We start from the raw sequence: 27811 nt of genomic DNA on the forward strand, positions 1-27811 counted from the left end.
GATAGTATTAAACTAATTAGTGTAAAGCCTTAGTGAAGTAAATGACCGCTTTGCTCTAGCGAGACTTGCAATTTTAACTATTTTGTCAATGATCTTTATTTCCTCATCTGAAAATTCATTCTGTGCATGTTTGTATAGCGCTTCGCCAATATTCGCACATAGTTGAGAGACCCTAGAGAGGGAAAGTAGGCTCCCCAAATCGCTCTGATTTTTTTGGTAGGAAACTTCGCGGTTTACAGATGTTTCATATCTTCTGAGGAAATAACAGAGTAATTGTGACAGAGTGTGTGGCTTAAGCTTTTCATCAAGTAGTTCATGACATGATATGGCAAACTTTATGGCAAAATCATCCGGAGACCATAAGCGAAGTCTATTACATGCAGATGCGATAAACACTAATTCTGAGCATGTAAGATCACTCAGATGAGGTTTCAGATACAATATAATCCATTCTGCTAGATTTTTATCCAATCTTGTAACTTCATATTGTAGTTGGCGGCTGGAAATGTTTTCTTTTACATATGTCGGGGATGGTATTAACGATAATAACTTTGACGTCTCACTTATTGCATTTGGAGAGCTGGAAATTATCGATTTAAAGTTATCTATCAGCGCCTTTTTTACAGATATATTACAATAACCCATATAATATATAGATTCCAGTACAAGAGCCAATTCAAATGACTTAAAGCTGTTTTGATCTGCATCTATTATTTCCGTTACCCTTTCCAAAACATTTTCATAGACAGCTCTCAGAGAAGAGATTAAACGCTTTGCATAAAACTTCTTATTAGGTAATTCATCCATTATTTTAGAGCATTCTTTCTGATAAATCAGTTTTGGAATTGATGTAGCATAGATAGTGAGATCATACGATACTGCGGTAGATATTGTTGCAACTATATTATTGCATATATTCATTAAAAACCCATCTTTAACATGTTTCAAGGATTCTGGATGGTTTGCAAATGACTTCAAAACTATAGATAATGTCTTGGCATTCGCCGACTCAAAATCGAAATGCTCAGACAATTCTTCGTAGAGTTCCTTCTGGGAAAATTCCTAAAATAAATGTAATGAGTCTCCAAAAGTGTCCTTACCAGCTTAGAAAACGCATGGAATATCCTAGCAACCGTCGAGGATTGTAGACATGATGCACAACTTAATATGGAAGATGATAACTGCATTAATTTATCTTTCAAGCACTGCGATTTCACATTAAGTCCACTAGTACTAACGTTGTTCCTAGCTAGACTGAGGGCTTCATTCCTCAAAACGTATTCCAGAACTCTGGGATGGAAATATCTCGAACAACGAGTTTCGAAATTCACAATGATACCAGAAGGGGATGCATTTGGAATTTTCATAATTCAGAGATAATATATACCTTTATCAAGTCCTCAAGTACAACGATGTTGTTATGTCCATACACAAGCCATGTGTAAAGTGTACTTAAAACACATTAGTTCTGGAATGAGTATAAAATCTATACAAAGTTTAAATATAAATGCAGAATATACCTAAAATAACAAATATATCCGTATACGTTGTCTTGTAGAAACTGAAAGGGGTCCCCCTTGATTTCGCTTTAAGCACCACTTTAAAAATATTTAAAAGGTATTTTATTGAAAATCCCTCCTTTTAATATAAATATATACTATATGTACTAGCATTTTATGCTCTGTCTCAACTTTTATCCATATTATCTTAGCGTGTGTAAGTATATTCACAGGTTTCTCTACTACAATGCATTCTCCCAAATCAATCATCTTCACAAGGCATAATTTATGTTTAACCTTATTTTATAACTGAGTCTATCGGGAAAGTGGTCCATTTTCTAGCAATAAAGGCTATAGTGAGTTGTGTTGTCTGTAACGTTAAAAGCTCTGATAATGATGGAAAAAAGGAGCTACAAAACAGTACTATTAGGTGATGCTTCTGTAGGTAAATCAAGCTTTGTAGTTCGTCTGACCAGGGGTGAGTTTTCTGATAATATAAACTCTACGATTGGAGGTGCCTTTTTTAATTATACCGTACGAATCTCCGGTCGGGATGTTCAAAATAAAAGTAAAAGGACTGACAAGGAAGCGTTAGAAAACTGCTATCAATCATCGCAAAATGGCTCAAGAGTCTCATCAAAGAACATCTCCGGTGGCTCTGATGATGGATCCGCAACACATATGGAAATGAACTTCGAAATTTGGGACACTGCCGGTCAGGAGCGCTTTAAAAGTATATTGCCTATGTATTATAGGAAAGCTGCATGTGCCATTGTTATTTTGGATGTAACTTTACCACAAACATTACAACATGCTGCATTCTGGGTCAACCAAATACGTGTTGCTAATAACAATGAAACGATCATAGTACTAGTTGCAAATAAAATAGATCTACTTGGTTCAAATCCGGAAACAATTCAAACATTAGCAAATGCGAAGGCCTATGCTAAGGAGGAATCCCTAATATTCGTTGAAACAAGCGCTAAAACTGGACAAAATATAGTCCACGTATTTGATTTGCTAGCCCAGGAAATTTCAGAAAATCCATCAAAATGGGATAAACTTGCTCCTAAACTTTCAAAAAAAACTTTGAGAGTTGATGAAGTCAATACGAACAATTTACGGTCAAGTTGCTGCATGGGTATCTTGTAACATATAATTACTTTTTTATATTGTACAAGTTAGAACATCTCTATTGTTGGTGCATATGATCCCAGTTAGATTCTAAAATTCTATTTGATTCTATTTTTCTCTTGCGACGCAATCTTTTATATGGCAATTTACACAGCCATACTATTCCCGAAGCTACCTTTATCACAAAGGGTATCAAAATTGGCAAAAGAATAATCGCAAGTAAAACTCCGAGGCCAATTAGTATGTAAAAGTAGACTTTTTTGAAATAATGACTGACACAACTCCGGACTATGAAATTTATATGCAGATTCCTTCTTAACTTACAGTTAAATAATATACAAAAGATGTTATATTTGCTGCAGGAACATGTCGGTTCCGTTTCTTTAGCCTTCTCTTTGGTAGGAACCTACATTATACTACATAAAAGTACAAGTACTTACCAGTGGAATAATTTCCTCTTCTCTTGTAGACAGCTGAATGTCCTTCGACCTTGTGTCCACCGAAAGAGTTAATTTAAGTCCCTTAAGAACAATTGGAAGCCTAACCGTATCAAGATGTGTATGAGATCCAGATAATAATTCTATCTTACAAATCAATTCCTCAGACAAGTTTCCTCCTCTGAAATGTAACGGCATAGAAAATGAAGCTATTCCATTGGATTCTATATCTTTTGTCTGCTCCGTTGCGCTACCAGATGCCTTTTCATATACTTCAGTGTCTCCTTTACAATAACAATGGATCCTGTGGGTAAATGGAGCCCTGATGGTTCCCATATTCTTGGTTTTTATATCAATTTTACAAGGCTTCCTTGTCCCTAATTCACATGCACCATCAATTCTAAAAATCAATAAATCATAATTTATGTAACAAACTTGGCCTCTAAAATGAATCCTGGTGAGCTTGATACGATTTCGGTAACGGTGGCATCAAATGTAATAATTTTTAGTTTTGTTATGTCTTCCATGTTATGGGTATAAGTTAGCATGTGAACCAAATTTTTATCATCCCAAGTAGTTTTAGGCCCTTTCATATCCATAGGAAGTTGATTGTTTATCTTTCTTACTGTCAACGTAGGAGAAACACCATATAAAATAGGTACACGCGTCTATATCGTTACGTTTATAGTAAAGTTAAACAAACCTTTTCTTTGTACTCACCATGATACCATCCAAGTTGATTTCGGATGCATGTCTCTTTTGGAGAGTTACAAAGTCTTTTGTGATCATACCAAGTTCCAGGAGCAATGCCGATTTTGTCACAATTTACACCAGTTTCGTCTACCGCACTTTTATCTACCATTATGAGATTTTTTGTGCAACGCATATAAATAGCTATCGATTTTGGCAAGCCTGTATATTTATAATCTGTAATAAGTTCTAACCTGGCAAAAGCGCACGTGCTTTTTCATCCCATCCAGGATCCAAACATTTGTCCTGCAGATGTTTGTTACTTTCAATGATCTCAAACCTTAAGAGAAGCGCCCTTTACAGTATTATTGCTTCTTGGATAATATGGAGCAAAAATATATTGATCTATTAGCGGAGCTGGACTGCCATCTTTTGATGCACTAGACATATACTCAACCATAATGTCAAGGTTTTCTACATTCATATTTCAAATAAGTGGTGAACATACCATCCTTATACTTCGTTGCAGAGTTCATTAATGTGACTTGAACAAATTCTGCACCAAGTTTTAATGGTTGAGGAGTCCCTTTATCCTTTACTGTTTTTTGTGTCTAAACAAGCTTTATATGGATGAATACGAAGACAAACCTTTTTTGCTTTCGAAGCTCCCTCTTCCACTTTTTTAGGGTTTTTGACTGTATAGACATGTACGTTATCTATGTGTCTTACCATCCGGTATTATGTCATTCTTGGAATCAAACTTATAAATATTAACCGTAATCTTTCTAATTTGTGAAGGTGGGTAAGACGACTTGTACATTTTATACCATGGTCCGATAATTTCCAAACAACTCATGCTTATAACTGCTCCAGTAGCATATTCATCCAGTTGCTCGCAGTTATAGTTGTCTCTTGGTGATTTACTGGTAACATTTAAGCCACAAATACAACATGCCCCCTCAGGAAAACTTTCTCTAAGTTCTTCAGGGATATCGTTCTTAGTACATTTATTGTGGCTTAGTTTGGGACAGTGGTTTTCGAAATCCGGACCTGTTTCTTTGTATGATTTTGCTACATTATGCTCCTTGTACATGTAAGGGACGCTCTAAACAACTTTATACTTTATGGGAAACATACCTTGATGTATTCCAAATCATATGCCACACTTGTTAGGGATGTTTCTATATTCACATACAATCCTCTTGACGGTTCTTTCTTGTCGCGAAATATGTAATTATACATTCTCTACAATATTTTAATTATTTATCATCCTTCGTACCTTTCCATGAAATACGTTTATTTCGGCATTTAGTCTCGGTTTGCATGTTTTTGGATTACCAAAACCCTCTCCTTCTTCGAGACATCTTGTAACGCTGCTAGATATGATAGCATTTACAATGGCAGTTTTTCCAATAAAAAACCAGAGATATGAGATAATGCATGTTTTTATAACAGTAAGTATATATCTATGTTTCCTTGAACCTATCATGTTGAGATACAGATGGGCTGTCTACGACACGAATCTACAGGCCAGAATCAGTTTTCCTTGAAAACAGAGTACAGTTGCGGGGATACACCACTTGGGAAGAATGTCACACAAATAGACACACAGATCCAACACAAGTAAAATTATTTTTTGACTTTATATTTTATTTCAAATGAATCTGTCAATGATATATAAATTATAGATGGTTTGTACGTGTAGGAGACACATTATTACAACAGGATCTATCTGTAGAAAAGGCATCTCCGTCTGAATTTAGATATTATTTGAGAATATTTATACGGGAGACTCTTTAAATTTTGAAGCCACGAATACCCTTTCATTATATAAACAGCGGAACGTCCATATAACCAAGTTTGCAGCAGATTTCTCATCTTAATGCTACCAAAGATCCGAAAAATATATGTATAAACGACAAGTTCGTTAAAAAACGTTATAACTGGTGTAAAACTTATTGTAAATCTCCCTTATCTTTGACGTTGGGCATATCAACCAAGGTTAGGATTCACCCAGAATCTGCGTTTCCCTTCACATTTTATATAACTAGCCACTCATATACCCTTAGTTAAGTACTCATAATGTGTATATAAACTTGATATGATCTTATTTGCTCTCTTAACCCCTAATATTTAACGTAATGTAGTCAACTTCATGGAATAATGAAAATTTAGGCACAAATATCACCAAACTTGTTCATAGCAGTCTCCTTATACAATGTAGTCCTCATTTACATCTAATAATGGCTTTATATTTGCTAATGCATACTATTTTGCTCATCATATAGCTCTTTACATTCATAAAAAACGAGACTCATGAGTCAAATTCTTCTAAAGTTTTACTTGAACTAACAAGAACTCATGATGGGTTCGAAATGTGCGAATCCAAATGTCGATTTGGAGTTTGGAGATGATTCTAGTGAGTGTTTGCACGAACTTTTACAAGACGCAGACACTCCTAACGAAGAGGAACCATACCCGTCAGATTACATCTCTGCTTTGGTAAGATATGACAATTACAGATCAATTATTGATGAAAATATTTCCAAGTCTGAGGGAGACCCTTTTATTCTTAATGACGAAGCAAAATCCTTCAAGTATCAACCAGATCAAGCTTACGGATACTTTGATTGCAATTGTGACAACGGAATCAATTTGTTTTCATGTAAGATACGTTCTAAGGACAACAGAAGTGCAGACTCATTTGCCATTATTGAGAAGGAGGTCTGTGACGCATGTTTGGGTCCTCTGGCATCTGATAAAGCCAAATGTAGACACTGTGGCACGGTAATACATTCCAAATGTTATGGTTTAGTTCATAATTCACCATCGGTTTTTCTGTTTGAATGTGACGTTTGTAGGAATAAAACGCCTGGAACAAAACTTCCATTGTGTTTTATCTGTAACACTTCCGGTGGAATAATGCGTTATAATAAAGGAAAAAGAGTTTGGAACCACTTAAGTTGCATATTTTTCACTGAAGGTTCAGATATTAGTTTTAAGCATTTACACAAACAACACTCACCTAGCACAAAAGGGACACAGTATGAACATGCTGCCGCAATCTGTGATGCGTGTGGTTTATCATCTGGTGTAATTTTCCCCTGCTCATTTCCAAAATGTTTCAGATATCTGCACCCACGCTGTGCAATGAATCGCAAATCTGGTTACGTAGGAAGGGCGTTTTCAAGCATAGTAGAGTTTAATTCCGTTATGGGAATCCAGTATTTTACGTTTAAGGGCGCATTTTGTCAAGAACACACTGATTTGGAGTTTATTAGCACGTCCCTTCAAATGGAAGCTAAAAGGCGTGCTGTGTTAGTTTATAGGGGAAGAAGTACATATAGTAAATATCAAAAGGTAGTATCTGATCTTTTACTTGCGACAAATAGTGTTGATGATTACAGTTTGGATGCTTCAGAAAGAATGTCACGTCCAAACCCCTTAGTTCCAACCATAAAAATGACTAGTACATTCTCACCTCCAGAGTATCTTGAGATAGAACCTGAGAATTTGAGACCCAAGAGAAAACTGTCTGATATTGTGGATGCGTTTAGCAATGATATAAGTGAGACTTTTGATTATATAGGAGAATTTAAATCAGATATTCATAATGCCGATGACATTGTTTTGAATATAAAAACACCTGAAACAAATATAAAGATTAAGACTCCGTTGGAAGTTAATAATATACAAAAGACGGATTCAAGTGATCCTAATAAGTACAGAGGCCAACGTTTACTTTGGCAAAAGTATGAGTTTTTCAAGCGTATATCGTTTGGTCCCGCTGCTCTAGATATATTGAATAGCCAGGATATGGTTTCGAGAAAGAAAATTTTACAGGAGATTTTGCCATTAGACAGCAATTTGCTTTCATATGATTTATTAGAACCGGGAGAACTATCTGAGTGTTTTATACAGCAAATATTCTCTAATTGCAAGGGTATACTGTCTTTGTTGGATTCTATCAAATTTTCTTTGGATTTGGATTCGCAAAACCAAACCAAGTTATCTCCATCCACAAATGATACGAAATACATTCGCTTTCACGTATTAGTAGATACAGGTATATCTTGTGGTATCATTGTTTTTAAGGCGAATAGAAAGTTACTAGACAATGTTTTTAGAGGTTACTTCCTGGAAAATTGCGATCCTTCATCACTTTCTTATGCTAACGTTTTCATAGATCAAGAAATTAGACATATAATTTCTCAGGTGCACAATGATTTGATAAGAACAACCTACGCATCTGGAGCAGGCCATATTGGTGCTAAGATAACTAATGGTAAGGACATTGATTTTTTGACTGGAATAATGGCATATGGATTAAAGGATGATTTGAGATATTTAAATAGCGTAATGTCATTGTCTTCTAAGGAGAGTGACCTATTTAGGGCACGTAGAAATATTTTAAAAAAGAGTTCCGTTTCTAGACCATCTTTAAAAAATTTGCAATTAGACAAATTTATACCTCTTTCAATGTTTGAATGTGAGATACTCAAGCGTTGTGTTTTTGAAATGAGTCTCGCTACAGATGTAGAGATGAAATTGGCCGTTATGAATGATAGAATCTCTGCAAATAAGGACACTAGCTGTCTGAATTATATTGATTGGTCACTTATTATGGAAAAGATTAAAAATATCATTGGTGATTTACCAAGTACAACGAATACACCTGTATATTCGGCGTCTAAACCGCTTTTACCAAAAATTTCATCACTAAAGAGCACTCAATCAGCGCCAAAAGATGTTACTACGAAGGGCATAATATCTACACAAAGTCCCCTCACGCCAAATGTTGACACCTTACAGATACAAACAGTCCGTTTAGGTAGATGGAATTGGCCTTGTATTGATGAGAAGGATTTCGTATTAAGACAGAAGGAATTATTGGAAGCAGAATTGAAAGTTGTTTTGAAGGAACTATCACATGTACGTGAAAATCTCTGTTCTAGCATTTTGGAGGAGAATTCGTCTGGGTTAAGGATGTCAGAAAGGTTTTCCTTTTATAATATGATGCTCTCGAAATATGAGGCAGTGGAGAGATGGAGTGATTTAGTCAGTTATATTTCTTTGGGTTGTCGTGATGTTATTGATATTCCACCTCAGACCCAAGCTAAACAACAGGAACACAACAATATTAGTTTGGTTTCCAAGACTTCAACTTCAATATCTAGGGAGTCCATCAAGGCAGAAAGTTCACAATCTGTCTCTGAACCTAAGAAATCATTTAAAAAGAATACTTCTGTAGCTGAGGCATTGTTTTGCAGCGTCTGCTTTAGGTGTTTTAGTACGAATTTGAACCCTCTTTATACATGTTCACGCTGCTACATGAATTGCCACAAAAATTGTTATGGTATAGGAAGGGGCCGAAGGGATATTGATCAGAATGATTATATCTGTCGAAGATGTGAATATGAGAAAAGAGTTTTAGGTGGACATTGGCAAACAGGATTTAAAAGTTGCAGTGTTATTTGTATAATTTGTGGAAGAGGTGGCGGAGCATTTAAACGCTGTGAAGGTGACGATTGGGCTCATGTTTTTTGCCTAATTTCTCTAATGCCTGAGACTAAGTGTAATGATTATATTTCTCTTGAACCATGGAATATACGTGGAATAGCTTCTTGGCGTAAGGAGGAGCTTTGTGTTGTTTGTGGAATAAATTGGGGTGTCGTTTTGAAATGTGATGATTGCCATGTTTATGCTCACCCTTTTTGTGCGTGGCTTCACGGCTTTAGATTTACAGTAGATACTAATTACAACCATCTTTTCAAGGGATTCAATGGAGATCCACTTTTACAGCGTATAACTTTAAAGTTTTTTTGTAATTTACATGATAAAGATCGTAACTGGGTGGAACAAATGTCCATAAGAAATAAAAGGTTTTTAAATAGAGACACCGCCTCTTCTTTGTTTGAAAACAAGGACAAGAAAAAGAAGTCACAAACACAACAGTCTGATAGCTTAGTAAAAAATGAGTCCTTGAATCTATTTAATACTGCAAGTTTGAGTCGATGTGGAGTATGCTTTGGAATTGAGGCCAGACACTGCTGCAGGAAATGCAAGGTGTTTGTCCATGATTCCTGTTACATAGATAATCAAGCGGCAGAATATAATCAATGTTACGGTGATAATGATCTTACTAGTATTTCTGGGGATAAAAGTTCATTATCTAAGAATAAATTAAGTTCACAGGACAAAAAGATAGCACCATCACCGTTATTTATTCCATCGCAAAATACGGAAGAGCCAACTTCTAGTGCGGCTGAAAGAGAGACATATAGTCTTACATTTCTCTGTGACCCATGCCGAAACTCTGATTCGAGGGCCCGTTGCTCTATATGTGAAAGAGATTCGGGTGTGCTAAAGGAGTTACCTGGAAACTCCGCCGGCTCCTTGTACTTTCATATTATTTGTGCAATTTGTTTTCCAAAGGAGACGCTGGACCTATGTTTGGGCACAAAACGGTCGGATGTTAAGGATCTGCATTTTGTCGATTCTCAGGCTTGCGATGTTTGCAATTGCCGCTCTGGATTTAAATTGGAGTGTTTTCAGAAAGATTGCAGGATTAAGTTTCATCCGGTTTGTGGGTTGAATAGTAAATTTGTCATAGAACCGCATTCAATGGCTTTAAATGAGGGAGAAAGATATGTTGCGTTTTGCCAACAACACTCTTTGGTGAATAACACAGTTAGCAATAATGTAAAGCTATTGTTAAGGTTCAGACTGAATCTTATCCTTCTAAAAAATATAATTGGAGATATTGCCTCCAAGGATTCGGTTTATCAGTCTTTACTCCGCAAGAAACAGGAGATACTTAATGAGGAGTGTCCTATCCAATCTATCATCAGACACCATAATAGCTCCTAGAATTTATCAATGTTGCACTATGTATATTAATGTAAAGATAGTTGCTTGCTATACTTTGGGGTCCGATTTGTACCTCTTTCGGAGTGACAAATTCGGAGCATGGATGTAGCTTTCGTCTCAATCCAGACCGTTGTTACTAAATTATCATTTTTACTCTGTATATTATATTGCTTTTACGAATATGAATGCTTTTCGATAAAGAAAACCACCTATTTATGCCCACAGGCTCTATCTCGCAGCAGGGATTCCATCCCTTTTGCGCTTCCCACGATTAAAGGTAGCTTTACACTTATTTGACAATTTTATGTAGATGCAGACCTTGTAAAGTTGTTGGCACCTCCTCCAAATCTTACGGGGGAATTACACATTGGACACGGTATGAATTTGGTTGGAGGAGACATTTTTCTCAAATACTGTGAGATGAGTGGTACAAATGTAGATGTAGCATTTGGGAATGATCATGCAGGCCACGGATTCCAGAAGTGGTTCACCAAAAAATATGGTACCTTTGGTTCCGAATCTCAACGACTAAAAATGGCATTTAGAGAATGTGGACTACTTAGAAACAAACATTTGGCCAATCTGTACAACTTGGATATTAACTGGAATTATTCCAATTGGACGCTTGATAGAAGAAGTAAGAAGATAACAAAGGATGTATTTATGGAGTTCTATAATAGTGGTTTATTGGAGGAATCATATTGGCCAACATTTGCAAGATATCGCAACAATTCTGTAGAAATTATATCCGCAGCAGAAGTTGATATAAATACCAAAGAGAGGGTTGTTTATGAGATAATATTCCCTGTTAAAGATACGGATGAAAAAATAATTGCGACAACTACACATCCAGAATTTTATCACGGAACAGCAGCTTTGGGAGTGTCTTCCGAACTATTTAAGAGTTTAACAGGAAAACAAGCCATAATGCCTAACAATGGTAGAGTGATCCCGATATTATCCTTGAATGATCGTGAACTGGGAAAGGCAAAGTTAATAATACCTGCCCACTTTGAATCAGACTTTTTTATTGCCAAGGAACATAATCTTGACATAATAAACATTGTGAGGATGGACGGAAAACTTCAAAATGTTCCATCACGTTTGGTAAGTCTAACCTTGAACGATGCAAAAGATGATTTTCTGTCATTTTCCAGAGTTGCTGGAAAAGTTTGTGAACAATCACCATTTGATATATTGGACGAAAATGCTAGGGTAATAATAATTCCAACTGCTCATTGGTTGTTGAATGTAGATACTATGTCTAAAGTTGCAATAGATTTGTTGGAAACAGAGAGAGTAAAAGTATACCCAGAATGTCGTAAGTCCATACTAAAAAAGCGTTTAGAAAGTAAAAGACAATGGTGCGTTAGCAGAAATGGTTGGTGGGGAATTACGTTACCAATATGGTACTTAACCAATGGCGTAATGTCTAAGATGTTGTTTGCTAACAGCCTTGGGGAAGCAGAAAATCTGGCAGAGAGATATTTAAAAATGCCATTTTCTGAAGCTTTGGATATTGGATATACTATAAAGGCTGACACACGTGTATTTGATACATGGTTCACTTCAGCATTATGGCCAATCATTACGCAATTTTCTGACAAATCATCTGAGCAGAATGCTAGCACCAAGAGACTTGTTTATACATGTTATGATATTTTAGAGAGTTGGATAACAAAAATGCTCATTTTATGTCCAAAATTTTTGGATAACAATCCGCCGTTTGATGATATATTTTTACATGGGATGGTCACTGACGGTCACGGTAAAAAGATGAGCAAATCCTTAGGAAACACGGTGACACTTGGTTCGCTCATTAATAACAATAGAAAAAAAACCAAGAACATATACAGCGATGGAGCTAAGTCTGCGTGTAGGATGAAACTGGCTTCTTTGACATCTCAATCTGACTTTGCTCATAGTTTTACACACGCTTGTAATGAAATAGAATATTTGCTTACTAAAGTTTTACAAATCACAAAATTCATACAAAAAGTTAGTGAAGAGGCTCTTATTAGTAACATTTCTGAAATTCAATTTCAGTTAGAGTCGGATTTTCTAAGGTACTATCTAAGTCCTAGTTTCTCACATCTTGGAATTAATGTTGGCTCTTATATTGAAAATTTTAGATTTGATAGAGCTATATTATCGCTAGAAAAATATGTCAAGATATTTTCCAGTTATTTAATTCCATATTATAGACTAAGAAAAAAGGATATAGGATTTTTGGTTTATAGTTATTTGGATATGCTTAGATTAATGATTCCATTTGCATCTAGCTTTATTTACTCGATGGAATTGCCTTTAAATCTAAAATCTATGAAAGATATGCATAATTGGCCAAAGTTTGAGAGTGAAGAACGCTCAAATAAGCTAGATGAGTTCATGAAAATAATGCAGCTTATACGTAAGAAGGTAGCCGAGGGGGACACTGATATATCGCTAGAAGCTCCGGAATCAATATTAAATACTCTACTATTGGAAAAGGATTATGTAGAATATCTACTACAATTGACATATAATAGTGTCCCAAAGTTAAATTTTTACTAGGTTATTACAAATTTAGTCACGTTTAAACCAACAGTGTGTAAAGGCAAATGTATGTGTGTCTTCATTTAGCCACGGAAATTGTTCGGTTGTTTCTCCGTTATACTGGTATTTTTTCCAGCTTGGATGTGATGATTGAATACCACCTATAAACATTTCCTCGAGCAATCTGAAAAATGTATTTTCAAATGCGGCATCCCAATCAAATTGTATTGGATGCCCTCTACTATCTTCTAAAGACCATATGGATTTTTCAGATTGTTGAGGTTTTCTTCTTCTATGTGTGGCACGTTTAGTGCGTCCAGTGTGAACTAGATTAGTATATTTTAGGTCTTCGGCATTGTTGTAATTGAAAAACGTTGATGACGGTAGCTCATCAACGTTAGGAAGCGTGTTGGAAACGATCTCATCCTCGTTGTCAGATGATGATGTAGAACTACTACTATCATCGTCTATAAATACAGCTGGTTTGCACTGGTTTACTTTCCCAGCATGTTCTATAAGGTCTATATTATATCCCAATCTGTTTGTTGTCATCAATGACGTTGAGTCTGTGATTTTATATGCTCGTTCAATAGCAATTTTAATAGTAATTTCCAGTTCAGATGGGGTATCTATGTCATTTCTGCAAACAATTTGTGCAATTTGCTTGAGATTAAGATGCATACTAGCAGCAATTTGTAACAATCTAACCGTGACTTTCATAGTTCTCAAGCATTCAGATCTGATGTGGAGATGTTTTTTTAGTCTTTCTGCATCTTTATCAGGATCAAATGAGTAAATGAGATCAAGTTCATCTTGTGAAAATGGCACTTCTGATTGTGGCCAAGTAAACCATACCAGATCTATGTCAGCGATATCTATAGCGTCAGGCAATATGAGTCCATGATCAATAGGAACAAGTCTATACTTTCGGTTACTGTTACTAGATTGCTTACTGTAAGTAGTGTTAACAACCAATATGTTTTCATCATTTCTGTCCAGATTTAAAACCCTCAAGTCAAGAATACCAATTCTGTGGACATCAGAAATACTAAACAAATTTGGATTATAATTTCCACTGGTGCCTCTAGATTCTATATACTCTTGCAGCGAACCAGGTTTCCATTTAGCTCCAGGTTCAAAATCAGTGGTGTATTTAGAATCACAGCTGTTTTTGAATGCGCTGTGGGATGCCTCAACCATGGTTGTTATGGGTACTCCGCACAAACCCCCGTAGGCCTCATCCAACAAATAGGCAGCCACCTCTCTACTGGCTCCTTCTCCAGATAAGACACCCGTTCTGAATCCCTGCTGATTCATTTTACCTTCGTACCCGCGAGGGTTATATGGAGTAAAAGCTTCTTCATCTATCGGTTTAAATATTGCACAGCATTTACGTAGTTTGTTAAACATTTGATATGTTCCACCTGTCCCATCCATTGTCAACTTTGGCTTGATGTTATGTTTCATAGACAGCAAAATATCGTTAATTATATTTTGCATTTTGGAGGGTATTTTTATACCCAAAGGACGGATTCCAAATTCAGGGTTGGTTTCCTTAACAGACCAGTACAGTTTATATTCACTTCTACTATTGTTTATGTAGGAATCCATAGTCCGATAATTTGGAAGTTCATTTCCCTTGTATAGAATCCTTAAGTCTTTTACCTCTGTACCAGAAGGTAGACAAAGCTTCTTTATAAGCAGTCTTTTAACCATCTGAAGGGAAACCGTTTAAGATGAACATATACTTCAACAGTACCTGTATATCGTAAAAAGGATAGATACGTAATGCTCCATGGCGAGTCCCATCGAGTTCGTGTAGGATGAATCGGACAGATTGGTCCTCGGTAGCACCTACTAGGGCATTGTGTGTGCTGAAGTAGTTCTGCTGAGAGATTCGCAGTCCACCTGACGACATCCTCCAAGATTTTATTCACATTCTAATCGTGTTACTATCATCAAAACAGATTAGTATACAAGTCCACAGAGAACGTCCACCTCAACATCCCACTTGTCAAGTATACAAGACTATCTAATGAACCACATATTGAAAAGTGTTATAATATAAAAATTAAAACTATTACAAGGTCAATCCATGTTTATTTTAAGTGAAAATTATACAGGTTCAGGACAACCCCGATCTTACCCTCTATCGGCTAAATGAGTTATGGAGGCTAAACTAGAAATCGGAGACCACTGTGTCATTTTTGAGTCTATTATTGCTTCTTGTGTCCGCAAATTTATGTGAAACGATGAGAATCCCCCAAAATATTGCCCAAATCCAACCAACGAACGGTATTATGAATTGCATAAGTCCAATTATCACATCTTCCGCACAATTATTCATAAAACCACTCAATATCATTCCCCAACCGAACAATACCATGTTTATGACCCCCAATGCATATACTTTCCATGGTTCCCCTTCTATAGGAACACGCAACTCAATTATCCTATATAAAAGGGATTTACAAGTTAGCGCCATTTTGATTTTACATCTATCGCAATATTTACCCACATTAAGATAGATTTTTGGCGTGGAGTTTATCTTTGCCAGGGGTTCTTGTAGGGTGACCACTGCATTAGGATTTTTCAGATCACACCTACAAGATATTTTGTTTAAATGGAACTTTGTTTCCAATATTTCTTGTCTCGCAGTTCTGTACCCCGTCACCAGATCTCACTTGTAACACTCAACTATATATACTTTGTTAAATATATAAATGTGCGCTAGAGCTTATAGTTATAATATGCTACATTTTCCCTTATTAGCCGGTAAGCTACCGTAAAGCAAAACCTAAACCAGTTATATGTAGTTAAAATAAGACCTTTGGGGAGTAGGTGTGCTTACGTAAGGGAACCTTATGTCCAAATCATTTTTTATTGACCTAATGGGCGAGTCTGGATTAAAGTTAGAACGGAAATTAAAGCTATCTGATTCATTCCAAAGATTGCCAGGTCTGTTAACAGAGTCCGATATTGTGTTTGGTTTATTGTCGAAATAACCAGTGTTAGAGAAGAGATTGTTTGGGGTCGCACTAACTTTAGTGTTTTGATTTAACTTTTGCTCCCATGCGAATGAAGAAACCAGTGTGTCGCTGTTAAAATTGTCATTTATCTTGCTCGTGTTTGCCACAGGAGTTTCCAGAGTAGTGTAGTCATTGTGATATTCGTTTCCAGGTTGAAATGCGGTTAGGAATTCATCTTTGAAATCAAAATCACTTGGATCATATTTCTGCATTTCACCTGTATACCCTCCAGCACCGATATATTGAGGTCCATCTCTAAATATGGGCGTATTAAAATCTAATTTATAGATAGAGTCGCTTGAGGGGGACCCATTGGTATTTGTATAACCAAACATATTTCCTCCGTGACAATCCATACTACGAAATTCCTCGATATTATATTCCCCCTTATCTTCGATATTCGTGAATGTGTCATAATTATGCATAGGAGTTTTACAGTCCATATCGAAAGTTCCATGTATATCAGTTGGAGCTGAACGTATAGTATCCAGCGAATGTGCCATATTTCCCAGTTCTTGGACAGATAGTGATTTACTTTCCGATTTTATTCGATGTAGAATAGGATAGAGTTCACGAATATGAACGTCTACAGATTGGGGGAGTGTGTATTGGTCATTCGTAAACATGTTTGTGGATTCAATGACCATTTTGGCGTTGTTACACACTATTTTGTTGCCTTCGGGGAATCTCTGATAGATCATCCTGTTTATGACATCATCCAGCTTATAGTTTTTCCACAAAGTGGCGGCAGACATCTTTGTTTAAAATAATGGTAAAAAATCGCAAAAATAACGGAATATGTAGGAATGTATAATCACGGTAGAAAATAGCGATTCATCCAGAAACTTCCAACATAAAAATAGGAAAATTATACATACAATTTAGGCTAATATATCAGAAACTGGGTGTGCATCTTGTATCAGTATTACAATCCCTTTGTTGCTGCACTATAATACCAATCACTTTATCGAGTTGCGTTTCGTCTGTTTTGATTTTTCAGTGCTGTATCTTATTAAGGAGCATTTAATTCAAAACAATCCTATATTATTAATTACACGTGTTTTTGTGTTTACATCACTTTCGAAATTATCGAAACACATTCTTTGCGTGAATGGACCAGTGGCACATTTCATCTTTTAGCTTGTGTATAAATGCAGGCTTAATTCATTGTAGAGTGTTATGAACATATCGTAGCTATTTATGCCACTAGTTTGGTGATACCCACTTCTACACATTGTTACATGGAACCACCGAACATTTGATCCTTTTCATACATTTGCTTTTACTTTTATATTATAATTTTTGTGTATAGTTGAATTTTAGTTTGTAGAATTGTTATCTTAGGGAACGGCTTCTTTGATAGCTTCTATCTCTTAAATATTTTGTTTCCTCGGTATTATAATTAAACCATTGCCTATGTTTTTGCAACAAATTTAATCATATGAAAAACGTGAATCATAATCTTTAAGTGGCCATGTTGTCATTGTTTATGATCAACAAACACGGTTGTTTGATTTACTACAAGGTATTTTTGCCATAGAACACTTATCATGATTATAGTGTCTAAATGGAAATGATACTCTATCGTCTAATGATATAATCCGTTTAGCCAGTACGCTACATGGTTTATCTACAATTTCTCTAAAGTTATGTATTCCCAAGTCTAGTGACACACACACAGTACTTCCTAAACCAAAAGGTAACTTTTTTTACTTTTGAATTGATTATTTGAAATTGTAACAGTATGTATCAATTTGCTCAGGTATAACATATATCGAATCGGACGTGTTTCGTTTGCAATGTTTGGAGAGTTTAACAGGTTCGTTGGTGCTCTGTCAATTAAATTTCTTCAGGGCTATGTATATTTATAGTATGTGATACAAATAGGCCGTCTAAGTCTCACGTAAACATTATTTTGAACTACATCTACGAGTTGTACTCCGATTTTGTCCAAAAATGCCCATTCCACCAACTTGACATGCCTATACGTTCCAAATTATTTGAGGAACAGATTGCTTTGTATTTTAAGGATTGGTCTTAATTCTATCCGGAACATGTATATTAATCTTATAGTTTGATTTCTGATATCAAGGAGTGGGTTATCTTTTTTTTGAAGAATTATTGGAAACAGCTCTTGTGTATTTAAGGTAACATTTGATGTAATGAATTGGAGACAGTTAGGATATATCTTCTGTTTAACAAGCAGTTTCAACTGCGTGTTATTTCAAGTTTTGTTTGCATATTTCACTTACGAAACGGACAGTGTAGAGCTATCGCCAGAAAAGATTCCCAACGCCAGGTTCGCATGTTTGACTTGTTCTTTACTGCATCTCGTCGTACTTTTGATATCTTTTGGCTATTTAAAAGGTTTTCTTCGATACAATCCCATTGTCCATATTTTAAGAATTCTCAACGTAGCTCCAAGACATGGTCCAACTTCTGGGTTATCAAGATATCGAAGGTTGACTGATATGGATAACTTCATTTCAGATAATCCAACACAGAGTTTAGGTGAGAGTCGTGTCAATGGTAGGTTTGATAGTAGTAAAACCGATATTATCGGTTTTACTGATACCCGCAAGAAACCTACACTAGAAATGATCGATTTGAATTAATTTGTGCAAAATTATACTTGCTTTAGATATCGTAGTATGGATTCTATTAAACCTTTGCAATGGTTGGGGTTGTCAGGGGTACGTCGTTGTGAACGCATCCTCACATCTGCATTTGTACACATGAATTTATATTATTCTTTGATTTTATCTTTGTAGAAATGACAAAACTTCCGGGAGGACCTTCATTTCGCCTTTTAGGTCCTATTTGTCTTGGTATAGTAGCGTTTCCACTCGCTTTGGATTCTGCAAAAGTTTGCTGGTTTATTTATAAAATATTCACAATATAGGAGCTGTATTGGACTATTAGGATGAAGAAACTAAATATGGATGAAATTCTTTCTGATAGGTTCACTTGGTTACACCACTCCATTATTGTTCGTTTTATCCAAATTAATATTTATATTATAGAGTGATGAGATTGATAGAACTCTTCTTAAGCAATCGTTGACGAAGTTGAAGGACTTGTAGAATTGAATACGTTATTACCGTTGAATTTTGCATTTAGCCATGTCAAATACCATTGATTATAGTCATATGGATAATTCCACATACAAAGAAAATGTCTATACACCTAGTGAGGATACGTTCTTTTTCGTTGATATCCTAAAGGAGGATATTCCCAGGATACTGGCATTAGAGCCTTTATTTGTTTTAGAAGTTGGGTATGTTTGCGAATCTATAGATGATTAACTTAATGTAGCTCTGGAAGTGGATACATTTCGACCTATCTCCTAAAACTTTTTGAATCACATCTATCGAATGGATCCAACGTACCATTAGCATTAGAATCAGAGATAGTTAGAACAGATCATTCAGAGGCAATACAACATTTGCCGTTTTTAGTGGCAGTAGACATTAATAACCGTGCAAATGAAAGCACAATGGACATGTTTAAGCTCAATTCTGTTTCGAGTTATTCGGACGTCGTTTGCATTGATTTGCTAGGTGAATCAACCGTCAACCGTTTTTTTGACCTAGTACTTTTTAATCCACCATATGTTCCTTGTGAATACGGATTAAGTGGTTCTCAAAATCTGATCGATTGTGCTTGGAACGGTGGGATCAACGGAGCTGAGGTTATTGTCAGTTTTATAGAATCCGTTGGTAGTTATCTATCAGAAAACGGAGTAGTATACTTATTGGTAGAGAAGAGAAACAAGATCGACACGATAATACGCATCGTAGAGGATAATGGTTTTAAGGCGAATCTCATAGGCACACGAAAAATTATCGGTGAAACACTCTCAATGATAAGGTTTTCTAGGAGTGATGAATACAATGCTAATACTTGAAATTTTGATGTTTATGAATCTATCGTATCACCTTATTTTCAGAATCCCAAGGGTTGTGTTCCTGGGGTTTTGACGTTTAGTTTTTTCATACTTTGTACGTTTCATTTCTCAGAATAGACATTCAAAATGTCATACACACAACCAAAGGTTAAATTAAGGCTCTGTGAGCACCTGCGCGTCCAGGCTCCTCACCTGTTCACTCGCGCCTCTTCAACTATTATGGATCCTTCTTTACCTATGCGCCATCAATTCAATCAAGTGCCAGGAATTCCGAATTTTCCATCTGATACACCGTATACATCATCTAATCAGGTGGCAGTACCTACCCCTGATCAACTTTATGACAATCGCAACATTGATCAGTCGAATACTGCTCAGGCTGACCAACCACTGGTTTGTCATCTACTTATCCTCACATTTGTTATTGTAGAATGTGTTATGGAGGGGAAAGTTGGCAAGAAACGGAAAAAAACTCATAGATTCGATGGCACTTCACATAAGTGGCCAGTGTTCAAATATCTTGAATGAGAAATTGGACGTTATAAATATAACTCACCGTTCAAAATGGGAAGATGTTTCTAAGAATGTGCCAATAGCAGGTATTGTTTTCTTTTTGTAACTTATACTTATCCAGTGTTTTCATTGCAAGCGCTGAATGCTTCCAGGATGGACTCTTTTACGGAGTACATAGATTATTTCCAATCTAAAGATAGGGTTCGTACATGATAATAATATTTATCGATTTTCAGATCGGTGTCGCTCCATTGGGAAATGATTATAACATTTATATATGCGCTCCGGGAAATCCTCTTTTCGACAAGCACGCCCAGGAATCTAGTGTACCAATGTTTGTTATTTTCTTATTCACTTATTTGCCTTAGTTTGATTGGCATAGCTGCGTCTACTAATGCACAGGATCAGAACACACAAACACAGTCAAATGTTCGTTCACAACCAGGTTTGTTGCTTATATAAACATTCTACATACTTGCAGAAAACGTTGGGGACTGGCTTAATCAGCTTAACACCATTACGGCGATGCTAGGAACCAAAAAATAAAGATGTTAAAACAATTCGCTAGATTTGTACAAGATTTAGAACATAACTGAAGTACGCATCATAAATGTGCATAAATTATGAAAGTGATGGAAACAAGCTATGATCAGCGACGTCAGGGGCGACATTCGTTTTTGTGTGATCACTCTAAATAACAATTAATAATACTTGTATTCATTTACCTGTTCATGTAGCTTGCTCTTGCTTCTTCTAGATGTTGATTTGCGTTCGATGAAGGATATCAGGTGGTTAGAGCGAACACTTTGATGGATCCTGCCATCTATACCACTGTTTACCTTAGAGTTTATGTTATCTATTAATGAAGAACAAACCTTTATATTTCTATCCTTGTGAGAAATATGGTTATCTGGTTCCTTTTTAATATACTTGACATATCCACTATTTCTAAATTCTTGATCGGTGGGAATGCTTGTTTGATCACGAGAGGGTGAAGGTAGTTTGGAACGCTTGGACAATTGTTGTTGTTTGTATGACAAGTAATCAATCATTTCAATTTTCTGAGCATGATCTTCTATTGGGATTTCTTGTGCTCCATCGATGGAAACATATCTATTTTCTTTTATTGCTTTTGTAACGTCTGTAACACCACCCCAATTGTGCCCACCTTCACCGTGTTTTTTCATTTCTTTACCTCTTCCAGTTCCACTTTTTCGGTCGAAAACTCTTTGAGAACCTGATTTGTGTTTTGAATCCCGATTCATGTTCCCCCTCTTAGGAGACATTGCTCGAGTATCGCGTAATTGTTCTTCAGTCAAAATTGTAGTTCTTATTTGATGACTTCTCATGTCGTTAGAGTCTGTACCGATGTGTTTGTCCTCATATTCCTTTTTGCTTGGTTTGTTCGCAGGTTTTTGCGACTTGTCTGTGACATTGTTATAAACAAATAAAAAGAAAACTAACTTAACAAGACTGTGTTTGAAGTTGGAACTTTTGCTTTAGCATCTTTGTTGGTGAAGGTCACTTGTTCAGTGTCAGAACCATCTTCAAAGGCAGAAAACTTATTGGAAATACCAACGGAATACATAACTTTTCTGGCCGTCATTGTCATATATTTTACAAACTTTGATCAACAATAATTTTTACAGTATTAGAAATTACTTAAGAATACATATTCAACTACCAAGGTTAACCAAGTAGAACAGATATAATTCTAACAAGTCTGCTCCTAGTGCGCAACCTGACAAAAATTGTTATATAAAGATAAATATTACATAAAACAAATGTTTTATCTATTATTTGGCCTCATGTGTAGTGACTGCACCTACAAGTTCCGTCGCTGTACATGAGCTAGTCCCTCTAGGGGGCCGGGCTTCACCGCGACTGCTAGATAAGCCCAGCTACCCTTAACAATACATTATAAACACACGATCGCACCGAATTATCCACGTATTCACGTTAACAATAAGGTACTAAGTAAGCAATTTTACGGAACTACGAAGTGCTCGCTCAAATGACACAACTAATAACTATACTCAAAATTTATGTGGAAGATAGTTTTATATATGTTCATACATTAGATAATGTGTATTTTACGACGTGATGTCTAAAACTGCAAAGTAACTAAGAATGGAAGTTTTGGTACACATTTTTGCAGTTCCATGACGGTGACTTGGAGGAGGATCGATTATGTCAGATCTTTATTCCAATAAAGTTTAGAATCCAGCATCATCACTTGTAAACAGCATATTCGTGTGTAATCATTGAAAATAACGCCTGGGGCCAGATCTTTGTATACCCCATTTAGGTACCTTGTTAGCCGAAACTTCCTCCCTTGCTCATTCAGGAGTTTATTAGGTTCTAATCACGTATCTGTGGCCTTAATACATGCCTTTGTTTTGTTGTACAGCCGTGACGCCCTTTATACTTTGTATACTCCATTTTTGAGTATGTTTTGTGTCATTTGGGATTCTTCAATTTAAACTCATTCCATGTGTTCGAATCTATACATTATAGATGTTATAGTATATTGTAGTTACGTATATTTACAACTTGTAGCGTTAAACTTCCTGGTTAAAGGATGAGTGGTATGCCGCGTTATTCTTCTCATAATTACAACAGTAATTATGGGTATGGTAACAATATGAACAATAGGTTTCCAAACAGTCACAGATACAATAATAGTCAACATGGGTTTAAGTCAAATGGCTCATTAGGATCTAAGTTATCTACCATAGATTGGTCATCTCACAATTTGGTTCCATTTGAGAAAAATTTTTACTCAGAACATCCTGAAGTTGCAGCTTTAGGGTTTAGAGATGTGGAAAACATAAGAAAAGAGAAAGAAATTACCATCATATCCGGGGCTAATGTTCCAAAACCTGTCACAAAATTTGAATATACCTCCTTCCCAAATTATATATTAAGGGCCATAGAGTCTGTAGGATTTCAGGCTCCAACCCCTATACAGGTGCAAGGATGGCCAATAGCGTTATCTGGCCGTGACATGATAGGCATTGCTGAAACAGGATCGGGCAAGACACTTGCATTCTTACTACCAGCCATAGTACATATTAATGCACAACACCTACTTCGTCCGGGTGATGGACCTATAGTTTTGGTGCTAGCTCCCACTAGAGAATTGGTGGAACAGATAAGGCAGCAATGTCTTCAATTCGGTTCAAGTTCAAAGATAAAGAGCAGTGTAGCGTATGGTGGTGTACCAAAGAGACCACAGATTGTGGAGCTAAGAAAGGGTGTAGAAATACTTTTGGCATGCCCTGGAAGGCTGATTGATTTTTTGGAATCGGATGTAACAAATCTAAGAAGGGTGACATATTTGGTCCTTGATGAAGCTGATCGCATGTTAGATATGGGTTTTGAACCACAAATTCGCAAAATCGTGGGACAAATTAGGCCCGATCGCCAGACACTCATGTGGTCTGCCACGTGGCCAAAGGAAGTCCAGTCGTTGGCCAGAGATTTGTGCCGTGAGGAACCCGTGCACATAAATATCGGTTCACTGGATTTAACTGCCTGCCACAATGTATCGCAAGAGGTTATTCTGTTGCAGGACTTTGAAAAGAGAAATACGTTGAAAAATTTACTTCCCAAGCTCATGGATGGATCGAAAATTTTGATTTTTACAGAAACTAAAAAGGGAGCAGATTCTTTGACACGCGAATTGCGGTTAGACGGATGGCCTGCCCTCAGCATACATGGAGATAAAAAACAAGAAGAGAGAAACTGGGTTTTAAATGAATTCAAGCTCGGTAAACATCCAATTATGATTGCAACTGATGTAGCATCTAGAGGTTTAGACGTCCATGATGTAAAATACGTCATTAATTACGACTTCCCAAACCAAATTGAGGATTATGTTCATCGCATTGGTCGTACCGGTCGAGCCGGAACTAAAGGAGCATCTTACACATTTTTGACTCCAGACAAAAATCGCATAGCTAGGGATTTAGTTAGGGTTTTGAGAGAAGCAAACCAACCAGTTAGTCCAGAATTATCCCGTTTAGCCTCCGAACGAAGTCACACCCATAACGAACCTAGACGTTGGGGTGGTAACTATAGCAGATCAGGACGTATGACATCGTCAAATGCTATCCCGTTGGGTAGAAGATACTAATGAAGTATTCGTATAATATTTTATATTTTTTTTCGCAAAATATTCATTTGAGCACTGTTTGATTCACTGCGATAGCGGGTGTAACTTGTGAGTTTTTCGTGCGATTTCCTAGCTGTGTGACCTCGGGACGGCATATCTTTTCTATGCACTGAACTATATTTAGAAAATGCTATTTGGCTTGATATAGTATATACTTGGGTCAATGTTTTTGCTAGTTTGCATGATATACTTTGGGTATTCTTTACTGATATCAGTCTTGATATGCGAGGTTTTATATTCCAAATCCACATGTGGTGTTACAGCCTTTTTACTGGTTTTAAATTCATTTTCACATATTTCCAGATTATAAAAATCTTTAGGGGTGTCTGGTGTGTCTAGGATTTGTTTTAATCTTCCAATGGTAGTTTTTGGAGAGTATTCATACTTTGGTACAAATCTTGTATTTTTGGTCGGACTTGACTTCACCCCTGTACATTCTTGATAGACTCTAGGACTGACACTAGATATATCTGCATGCTTTATTTTCTCAGTTGTATTATTATACATTTCTATCGCCGACGTAGGTGGGTGTCCATTCAAAAATTCCTTCATTTGCACAACTCTATAATCTCTAGTCTTATTTATGAATAATTTCAACAGTGTATTTTTGAATATAGCTCTGCTAATGTATATTTCTTTAGCGGAATCCACTGCGTTTAGATCCTCAGTTATTGGATACCCAGCCCATCTTTTGAGTAGGGATAACGATTTACGTTCTTCTGTATGGTACAGTCCAGATACATACGATAAGTATGAAACTGCTGATTTGAGAAAATCCAGCTCACATTCGTGCAATTTGTCCAGTTCCATCATCTTCATGAGGTCAACCCTATTGTTGGACAATAACCTCTGCATTACTTTGTTTACCCATTTCGTATACTTTACCGATTCCACTTCATAATTATTATAGTTTAGCGCTTCTTCATTTCGTAGGGATGATGCAAATATTTGGTGACTCAAACGACTATACCTATCAGAAGTGTTCATCTTAATCATTTTCGTGTTGACGGACCAAAATCCCTTCGTATTTCAGTTTTCAAGTCTATTTATACGCAAAACAATATTTTCGTTTTTGGAAAAACATTTAGAAAAATGTGCAGGGTTTACGAATGGCCAAATAGTCCACATGGCACATCGGAGTTGTTTCCTTAGCTGGAATTAGAAGTTTTGAATCATATCACACACAATAATTTTAGGAAATACAATAGATGTGTAGACGAACAAGATTTATAGATAGGAAGTCCGCACCACGCTGCAATTAGTGAAGTGAAACGAGTTAATTTATGATGTCCTTGCGAGCTCCAGGACGAAATTTGTCAGAGTTCTAACAAAGTATCCCGTACCCCTTCCAGTTGACTTGTCGAATGCAGGGCCGGCGATATCGACATGTACCCAGGGTTTCTGTTTTATCTTATCTTCTATGTCTGAAACTCACCTTTACAAATTCTTGCAAAAATAGAGCAGCGCCTATTGTACCAGCCTTTACTTCAGGGCTATGGTTGGCAAGATCTGCAACTTTTGATTTGAGACTATCTCTGTACTCCTTTGCTAATGGCATTCTCCAGGATAGTTCACCTGATAGTTTTACTGATTTAGCAAATACTTCGGCAAGTTCATCACTAGATGCAAAGAACGCAGAATAGTTGTAGCCTAAACAAATGTATTACAAGACATAAAACATACCGAGTGCAATAATTTGCGCACCAGTCAGAGTAGCAATATCTAGAATGACATCAACATCCAATTTTCCAGCATAACATAATGCATCAGCAAGAGTCAGACGACCCTCAGCATCAGTATTTGTAACTTCTATGGTCTTTCCATCGGAGGCGGTGATAATATCACCGGGTCTGTAGGAATTTGCGTCGACCATGTTTTCACAGGTTGCAGATACAAAATGAACCTCTAAACCCTTTGGTCCCAACCCAGCTATGGCCTTAGCTGCTCCAAATACTGTAGCCATCCCGCCCATATCGAATTTCATCAAATGTATTTCAGAGGCAGCACTCTTCATGTTGTAGCCTCCAGCATCAAACATGATACCCTTTCCTACGAGGGCAATCTTCTTCTTAATTGGACCTTCACCCTTATAAGTTGCATGGATGAACTTTGGAGGATATTTGCTTCCTTGTGAAACCGCCAAATATGCTCCCATTCCTAGTTTCTCACACTCGTCCTTTTCTAAGACTTTGACCTCCAGCCCAAGTTCCTCAAAGTGTTTCTTGATGAAAGTTGAGATGGAGACTGTATTAGCATAATTTGGAGGTGCTGTAACGAGCTCCCTTGTGAGGTGCATGGCTGATGAAAATACTTTGGATCTCTACGGGATGGGTGTCTATGGATGAGAAGATGGACTAACCTCTTCAGTGTGTTCAACGTCCTTGTCAGAGTGAAATACGAGGACGTCCTTGAGATAATATTCATGCTTGGCGTCTTTCTTGAACCTGTTATCAACACTCAAGTTAACAAAAGTTCCGGTGAGTAAACCCTCTATGAACTCACTCTCCATATGTTCTAGGACAAAGGCAGCCTTGGAAATCTTGTACTTGGTTAGAACTTCTGCCACACCTTTTGTTAGAGTATAGAGATCTGAGAGTAAAAATTCGCTATTCTTTCCACACCCAAGCACCAGGTCCAGAGTGAATGTTCCGGACGAATTCACAGTTATATGCTCCAATTTATCACTACATAATGCGTAAAGAGGATGTGATAGACTTACCCCAAACCAGCTGAGAATTTGTGAGTCCTGGCGAGCAAAAGTAGAGGAGAATCCACTGGAATGTGTGCAGAAGGAAAATATCCAAGTGACTTTAGGTCATACTCATCACCTTTAGATTCTACCTCGCTCGAAAATGACAAATGAATGACTGCGTTATTGGATGGAGAAAGGTGAAGGGCAGTCCAATCGAAGGCTGCCACGTTTTGAAAGGCAACATTTACCAGACCCTCTGGGGATTGAGTAGTTGGAAAATCAGAAGCCATTGCTAGAAAGTATGTGTATGTTACCGTAACGTGGTAGC

General features: G+C 36.7%; 17 protein-coding genes across 17 annotated transcripts, besides 1 other annotated feature; 9 read left to right on the plus strand and 8 right to left on the minus strand.

Annotated features, from left to right (window-relative positions):
* Positions 1-12: 12 nt before the first annotated feature.
* BEWA_007360 (hypothetical protein) lies at positions 13-1367 on the minus strand (the record flags this gene model as incomplete). Its single annotated transcript, XM_004830936.1, has 2 exons — positions 13-1062; positions 1101-1367. The coding sequence occupies 2 exons, from the start codon at positions 1365-1367 to the stop codon at positions 13-15; spliced, it is 1317 nt and encodes a 438-aa protein (XP_004830993.1).
* Positions 1368-1895: 528 nt separating this feature from the next.
* On the plus strand, positions 1896-2651 carry BEWA_007370 (Ras family Rab small GTP-binding protein; the record flags this gene model as incomplete). Its single annotated transcript, XM_004830937.1, has 2 exons — positions 1896-2046; positions 2131-2651. 2 exons carry the CDS (start codon positions 1896-1898, stop codon positions 2649-2651), a joined length of 672 nt encoding a protein of 223 aa, XP_004830994.1.
* Positions 2652-2691: 40 nt separating this feature from the next.
* On the minus strand, positions 2692-5249 carry BEWA_007380 (hypothetical protein; the record flags this gene model as incomplete). Its single annotated transcript, XM_004830938.1, has 12 exons — positions 2692-2921; positions 2958-3014; positions 3070-3470; positions 3506-3738; positions 3774-3982; positions 4015-4066; positions 4101-4234; positions 4269-4371; positions 4409-4455; positions 4490-4865; positions 4898-5005; positions 5040-5249. The coding sequence occupies 12 exons, from the start codon at positions 5247-5249 to the stop codon at positions 2692-2694; spliced, it is 2160 nt and encodes a 719-aa protein (XP_004830995.1).
* Positions 5250-6124: 875 nt separating this feature from the next.
* BEWA_007390 (hypothetical protein) lies at positions 6125-10630 on the plus strand (the record flags this gene model as incomplete). Its single annotated transcript, XM_004830939.1, has 1 exon — positions 6125-10630. One exon carries the CDS (start codon positions 6125-6127, stop codon positions 10628-10630), a length of 4506 nt encoding a protein of 1501 aa, XP_004830996.1.
* A 99-nt stretch (positions 10631-10729) lies between these two features.
* Positions 10730-13183, plus strand: BEWA_007400 (valyl-tRNA synthetase, putative; the record flags this gene model as incomplete). Its single annotated transcript, XM_004830940.1, has 2 exons — positions 10730-10907; positions 10941-13183. The coding sequence occupies 2 exons, from the start codon at positions 10730-10732 to the stop codon at positions 13181-13183; spliced, it is 2421 nt and encodes an 806-aa protein (XP_004830997.1).
* A 12-nt stretch (positions 13184-13195) lies between these two features.
* Positions 13196-14881, minus strand: BEWA_007410 (phosphatidylinositol 3- and 4-kinase domain-containing protein; the record flags this gene model as incomplete). Its single annotated transcript, XM_004830941.1, has 1 exon — positions 13196-14881. The coding sequence occupies one exon, from the start codon at positions 14879-14881 to the stop codon at positions 13196-13198; it is 1686 nt and encodes a 561-aa protein (XP_004830998.1).
* A 463-nt stretch (positions 14882-15344) lies between these two features.
* BEWA_007420 (uncharacterized protein) lies at positions 15345-15650 on the minus strand (the record flags this gene model as incomplete). The annotated part of the gene is made up of 1 exon (XM_004830942.1): positions 15345-15650. The coding sequence occupies one exon, from the start codon at positions 15648-15650 to the stop codon at positions 15345-15347; it is 306 nt and encodes a 101-aa protein (XP_004830999.1).
* A 321-nt stretch (positions 15651-15971) lies between these two features.
* BEWA_007430 (hypothetical protein) lies at positions 15972-16949 on the minus strand (the record flags this gene model as incomplete). The annotated part of the gene is made up of 1 exon (XM_004830943.1): positions 15972-16949. One exon carries the CDS (start codon positions 16947-16949, stop codon positions 15972-15974), a length of 978 nt encoding a protein of 325 aa, XP_004831000.1.
* Positions 16950-17668: 719 nt separating this feature from the next.
* On the plus strand, positions 17669-18235 carry BEWA_007440 (sybindin-like family domain-containing protein; the record flags this gene model as incomplete). Its single annotated transcript, XM_004830944.1, has 4 exons — positions 17669-17719; positions 17755-17893; positions 17957-18013; positions 18048-18235. 4 exons carry the CDS (start codon positions 17669-17671, stop codon positions 18233-18235), a joined length of 435 nt encoding a protein of 144 aa, XP_004831001.1.
* A 121-nt stretch (positions 18236-18356) lies between these two features.
* BEWA_007450 (hypothetical protein) lies at positions 18357-18809 on the plus strand (the record flags this gene model as incomplete). Its single annotated transcript, XM_004830945.1, has 1 exon — positions 18357-18809. One exon carries the CDS (start codon positions 18357-18359, stop codon positions 18807-18809), a length of 453 nt encoding a protein of 150 aa, XP_004831002.1.
* Positions 18810-18868: 59 nt separating this feature from the next.
* Positions 18869-19277, plus strand: BEWA_007460 (hypothetical protein; the record flags this gene model as incomplete). The annotated part of the gene is made up of 4 exons (XM_004830946.1): positions 18869-18887; positions 18966-19060; positions 19097-19183; positions 19218-19277. The coding sequence occupies 4 exons, from the start codon at positions 18869-18871 to the stop codon at positions 19275-19277; spliced, it is 261 nt and encodes an 86-aa protein (XP_004831003.1).
* A 39-nt stretch (positions 19278-19316) lies between these two features.
* On the plus strand, positions 19317-20101 carry BEWA_007470 (hypothetical protein; the record flags this gene model as incomplete). Its single annotated transcript, XM_004830947.1, has 2 exons — positions 19317-19471; positions 19510-20101. The coding sequence occupies 2 exons, from the start codon at positions 19317-19319 to the stop codon at positions 20099-20101; spliced, it is 747 nt and encodes a 248-aa protein (XP_004831004.1).
* An 87-nt stretch (positions 20102-20188) lies between these two features.
* On the plus strand, positions 20189-21264 carry BEWA_007480 (hypothetical protein). Its single transcript, XM_004830948.1, has 6 exons — positions 20189-20494; positions 20532-20700; positions 20736-20815; positions 20851-20948; positions 20983-21059; positions 21096-21264. The coding sequence occupies exons 1-6, from the start codon at positions 20228-20230 to the stop codon at positions 21158-21160; spliced, it is 756 nt and encodes a 251-aa protein (XP_004831005.1). The 5' UTR covers positions 20189-20227; the 3' UTR covers positions 21161-21264.
* Positions 21265-21315: 51 nt separating this feature from the next.
* BEWA_007490 (hypothetical protein) lies at positions 21316-22420 on the minus strand (the record flags this gene model as incomplete). Its single annotated transcript, XM_004830949.1, has 2 exons — positions 22079-22420; positions 21316-22040 (listed from the first exon to the last, which is right to left on the minus strand). Exons 1-2 carry the CDS (start codon positions 22224-22226, stop codon positions 21316-21318), a joined length of 873 nt encoding a protein of 290 aa, XP_004831006.1. The 5' UTR covers positions 22227-22420.
* A 775-nt stretch (positions 22421-23195) lies between these two features.
* BEWA_007500 (DEAD box ATP-dependent RNA helicase family member protein) lies at positions 23196-24752 on the plus strand (the record flags this gene model as incomplete). Its single annotated transcript, XM_004830950.1, has 1 exon — positions 23196-24752. One exon carries the CDS (start codon positions 23196-23198, stop codon positions 24750-24752), a length of 1557 nt encoding a protein of 518 aa, XP_004831007.1.
* An 11-nt stretch (positions 24753-24763) lies between these two features.
* Positions 24764-24785: a sequence feature (AT_rich).
* Positions 24786-24911: 126 nt separating this feature from the next.
* Positions 24912-25787, minus strand: BEWA_007510 (hypothetical protein; the record flags this gene model as incomplete). Its single annotated transcript, XM_004830951.1, has 1 exon — positions 24912-25787. The coding sequence occupies one exon, from the start codon at positions 25785-25787 to the stop codon at positions 24912-24914; it is 876 nt and encodes a 291-aa protein (XP_004831008.1).
* A 241-nt stretch (positions 25788-26028) lies between these two features.
* Positions 26029-27792, minus strand: BEWA_007520 (leucine aminopeptidase, putative). Its single transcript, XM_004830952.1, has 5 exons — positions 27511-27792; positions 27151-27475; positions 26475-27111; positions 26227-26441; positions 26029-26192 (listed from the first exon to the last, which is right to left on the minus strand). The coding sequence occupies exons 1-5, from the start codon at positions 27771-27773 to the stop codon at positions 26073-26075; spliced, it is 1560 nt and encodes a 519-aa protein (XP_004831009.1). The 5' UTR covers positions 27774-27792; the 3' UTR covers positions 26029-26072.
* Between the last annotated feature and the right edge of the window lie 19 nt (positions 27793-27811).

This window comes from Theileria equi, chromosome 3 (assembly GCF_000342415.1).
Source record: "Theileria equi strain WA chromosome 3, complete sequence".
Classification (NCBI taxonomy): Eukaryota; Apicomplexa; class Aconoidasida; order Piroplasmida; family Theileriidae; genus Theileria; species Theileria equi.

Coding starts and splice junctions, on each gene's coding strand:
- BEWA_007480 (XM_004830948.1), top strand. CDS start 20,228: ATGTCATACACACAACCAAAGGTTAAATTAAGGCTCTGTGAGCACCTG. Junction 20,701..20,735: donor TAAGAATGTGCCAATAGCAG/GTATTGTTTTCT, acceptor ATACTTATCCAG/TGTTTTCATTGCAAGCGCTG. Junction 20,816..20,850: donor ATTTCCAATCTAAAGATAGG/GTTCGTACATGA, acceptor ATCGATTTTCAG/ATCGGTGTCGCTCCATTGGG.
- BEWA_007520 (XM_004830952.1), bottom strand. CDS start 27,773: ATGGCTTCTGATTTTCCAACTACTCAATCCCCAGAGGGTCTGGTAAAT. Junction 27,112..27,150: donor ACGTTGAACACACTGAAGAG/GTTAGTCCATCT, acceptor CCCATCCCGTAG/AGATCCAAAGTATTTTCATC. Junction 26,193..26,226: donor TTTTGCAAGAATTTGTAAAG/GTGAGTTTCAGA, acceptor AAGATAAAACAG/AAACCCTGGGTACATGTCGA.